This window comes from Aplysia californica, unplaced genomic scaffold (genome assembly GCF_000002075.1).
Source record: "Aplysia californica isolate F4 #8 unplaced genomic scaffold, AplCal3.0 scaffold00034, whole genome shotgun sequence".
In the NCBI taxonomy this organism is placed as follows: domain Eukaryota; kingdom Metazoa; phylum Mollusca; class Gastropoda; order Aplysiida; family Aplysiidae; genus Aplysia; species Aplysia californica.
Window position 1 is genome coordinate 1,318,324 of NW_004797304.1, and position 3,704 is coordinate 1,322,027.

Sequence of the window (3,704 nt, forward strand, 5' to 3'; positions counted from 1 at the left end):
GTGTGTGTCGTGTGTGTGTGTGTGTGTGTGTATGTGTGTGTGTGTGTGTGTGTGTGTGTGCTTTCGTGGAAGTGTTTGTGAGCACAGATGCATACACTCATGCCATTGCTTTATTCTAAAAGTTTCTTTAAAGAGGTACTCAGCTGTGGGAAAAGAATCCAGTACATCTAATTTCGGAAATAAAGGGAAGCGAATGAACGAAAAAAATGAATGAATGAATGAATGAAGGAAGGAATGAAGGAATGAATAAATGAAAAAATGACTACACAGATAGGATTCGTGATAAAGAAAGACCACAGTTTAAACTATTTTACACAATTTTGTAGCATAACGAGGTGATTCCTTGGATGGGACATACTGCAGAAATATATTACAAAGACAGTCTGAATGCTACCTACATAACCAAGTTTTGTTTTGTTGTAATTCTTGTTATTTTTGTTTTTGCTGTTGTTGTTGCTGCTGTTGTTGCTGTTGTTGTTTTCGTTGTTATTGTTGTTGTTGTTTTTCTTTAAACTTATATTATTTTTTTTACTGAAGTTGAACACAGTGTGGTCAGAAATGTGTTCGTTCAATACCCACATTCTACTAATTTGAGACCTCTAGAGCACATAGTGCTGAAAAAAGAAATTACAATAATACAGTATATAAATATGTAACGGATCAAACTGCTGGTTTCTAGTTTGGAACGAAATATTGCCATGCTGGCCTTTGAGATATTATGAAATAAGAACCTGTTTTGAATTTTTTTTAAAGATGGATGTTTCTTTTACAGCTGAACATTCAGACATGGGAAAATAACAATAAAAAGAAAGACATTTAAAAACAGAGGAATAGAGGAAAGGGGAAAGAAAATTCATACATTGCAGAAGCGCTATTGAATAATATATTATTGTACATCTTTTGTCAATATATGTTTTTTGGGCGTGAGGTTGTAGGGTACCAGTTGTAAACCTTTCTGGGTGTTTTTTTTCTGGATTTTTTTCAATTCTCTATGTCATTTGTGTATATTATAAGTGTTTCAATTTTCTCGAGCAGTGAATGAAAGCCAGTGTGTTATTCTTACCACGTATTCAAACATAACCAGAATACTCTCTGGTGTTCCGTGTTCAAAGCTACGACCTTACCAGCGGTGAGACCAAGTCACAATTACACTCCACAAAGCGTTCCGTCTCTCAAAAGGAGAAAATGATTCAGAAACCCTCCTGAAATGTCCGCACTCCACAGATTGCAACACACAATATTCCTGGAACGAAGGACTCTCCCAGGCTGTAATAATTCTACGGTTCTATATCACACGAGACGGTCAATCGATAGCCGGGAAACACAGCGCGCGCTCACACACGGATGTGCGTACACACCCCACACGCATGCACGCACGCGCGCTGTTCAATGAAGACCGAGCGAGTAGGACGATGCTGTAGAGAGTGGAGAAAAAAAAAGAAATAGAGTCCTCACACAACGCGCTCTGTTTTATTACCTTTATCAATAATGCACACGATGGTACCGCTGCTCCGAAATCGAATGGTTGGATGATGGATCAGTAGCGGGGTCCCGTGCTGAAGGGACGTAACGGCAAGATGGCCTTCAGCAACACTACTGTTTCTCACAGAAATCAAGCGCTCGTCATTTTTTGGGCATATGGAGTTATTGGTATCATCTTCAAGCCTGTTCATTTGCCTTCCTTTTGGTGAAAAAAATTTTTCCATCTATGTCGAACAGATTTCAAAATATTTGCGATTGGAGTAGGTCAGGGTCGCCTGGTTTCAGAGGTAAAATTAGTGAGGAAATGGCCGCCAAAGGTGTTGAGCGAAAAAAAAAGACAAAAAGAAAATAGGAAAAAAATCGCCCATTGGCCAAAACGTGCCGATTTCTTTGAAGTCATTATTTTGACGAGCGCCTGATTTCACCACAATGTCTCACATTTTAACACTAACACTGGTCGCACCATAATACCAGACCAACAACAATGGTGTTGCTGCTTTTCTTTAGCGCCCGTTGAACGTGAAATCGCCACAATTTGTTAATATTATGAACAAATGACCCCAGCTTCACACAAGCACTACATTGGAACGAGTTAATGCCCTTTCGATATCGACGCCAGTCCATCAAATTTTTAAGCTGTGCATGGGAGCAACAACCATTTTTATATCGAAACTAAACTGGTTTAGATTAGCTTTAAACAGAACGACTACCTTACTGTATCGGCGGTGTATGAGATTATATAAAAGCTCTGCATCTGAATAATCCTTTTAAATGGGAACTGCACCGGCTGTACATGAGCCTTATATGGGAACAACTTCATGTACCTTTCTATATGAGCTCTACACTGGCTGCGTATCGGAACTACCTTTCTAAATAAGGCCTACATGAGCTCTGCATTGGAACAAACCTTTCTATATATCGACACTATCCCAGTTCCTCGTGAAAGTTGTACCTCCATGCACACACACATACACATACACATACACACACAACTACAACAACAGCAGGAACACCGAGCAGCGAGCACTCACTCCAGCGAGCGAACAGCTTCCCCCAACAGCCGGCTGTCCACACTGGCACAACAGCAACAGGCGGCCTCTCTAGTCCTCTGGTCTGGAACCCTTCTTGGGGTTTATAGATCCGTCCACCTACTCCTCCTCCTCCTCCTCGGCGCCGTGTCGTGTCTTCCTCCTCTTTCTCCTCCTCCTCCTCACTCTCTCGCCATCACAGTGCCCCCCCTCCTCCTCCTCCCCCACTCTACCACCAACTCGACAACCGCCATCGCTGCCGCCATTTCTCAGCACAGGGTTGCTGGGACCGGAGTTCTCACGCAATGCACGCGCGCCTTTGCTCACCCTGTCTCTAGGAATCTAAGACCTGGTGCCGACTGTCATGTATATAGAGCATGGAACCATTCATCTTTTAACCTAAGCAAATGTCTTCAAAGAACGAGTACAGCTTCTAAGAACTGGTACATATAAACGTATAAAGAGTATGAAACCCTTCACTTTTGAGATCGAAGCAAATTTCTTCTGTGAAAGGGCATAGACAGTTACGCAAAGACCGTAAAAGCCATCACACGTTCAACTTTCAGCAGATTTATTCTAGGAACCGATAGAGACAGTTATGTAGAAATAGAAGGATAAACATTTAATATTTAACTTCCAGAAAATGCCCTCTAAGAACGGATACGGACTGTCACATTATAAATAAAGAGCAAACCATTCAGCTTTCAGCTTGCAGCGTATTTGGTCAAATCAACAATTTAGAGGATAAATGTTTCTTAGGTTACCTTTATTGTACGTTCAAACTACACCATTAATGTACCTTTTATTTATTTATTTATTTATTTATTTATTTATTTATTTATTTATTTATTTATGAAGATCTCCGATTTGATAAGAACAGTCTCTGGTCTCACCAATCTTTGAGGGTGGGGAGATAATAAAGCGATCAACAACAAAAAACCCACAAAAAACTCAGATTAAAAAAAACCCCTCCTGTTCCTGATGGATCTAATCTAGAACCGTCTGCATCACAGTCCAGCCAAATGGCCACTGTTACTGAGCCTGCAGGGCACTAATTCAAATTTGCTCTCTGGCGGCCAAAACGTTTGTTTTGCATGTCAACAGATTGTAATGATAGATAGATAGATAGATAGATAGATAGATAGATAGATAGATAGATAGATAGATAGATAGATAGTTAGATAGATAGATAGA

The 3,704-nt window shown here is 40.4% G+C and overlaps 1 protein-coding gene across 5 annotated transcripts in view; it reads right to left on the reverse strand.

Annotated features, from left to right (window-relative positions):
• Window positions 1–2,616, reverse strand: part of LOC101859998 (protein piccolo-like) — a 133,294-nt gene extending 130,678 nt beyond the window's left edge. The window contains exons 1-2 of one of the 5 annotated variants that reach the window (XM_035973842.1): window positions 2,514–2,616; window positions 1,064–1,415 (exon numbers count right to left, since the gene is read on the reverse strand). Coding sequence is in view for 1 of the 5 variants with exons in the window: in XM_035973840.1 (XP_035829733.1) it covers window positions 1,478–1,673 (196 nt within the window). In the remaining 4 variants the exon portion in view is untranslated. The other 4 variants (XM_035973843.1, XM_035973841.1, XM_035973840.1 and 1 more) reach the window with 4 other exon arrangements.
• Between the last annotated feature and the right edge of the window lie 1,088 nt (window positions 2,617–3,704).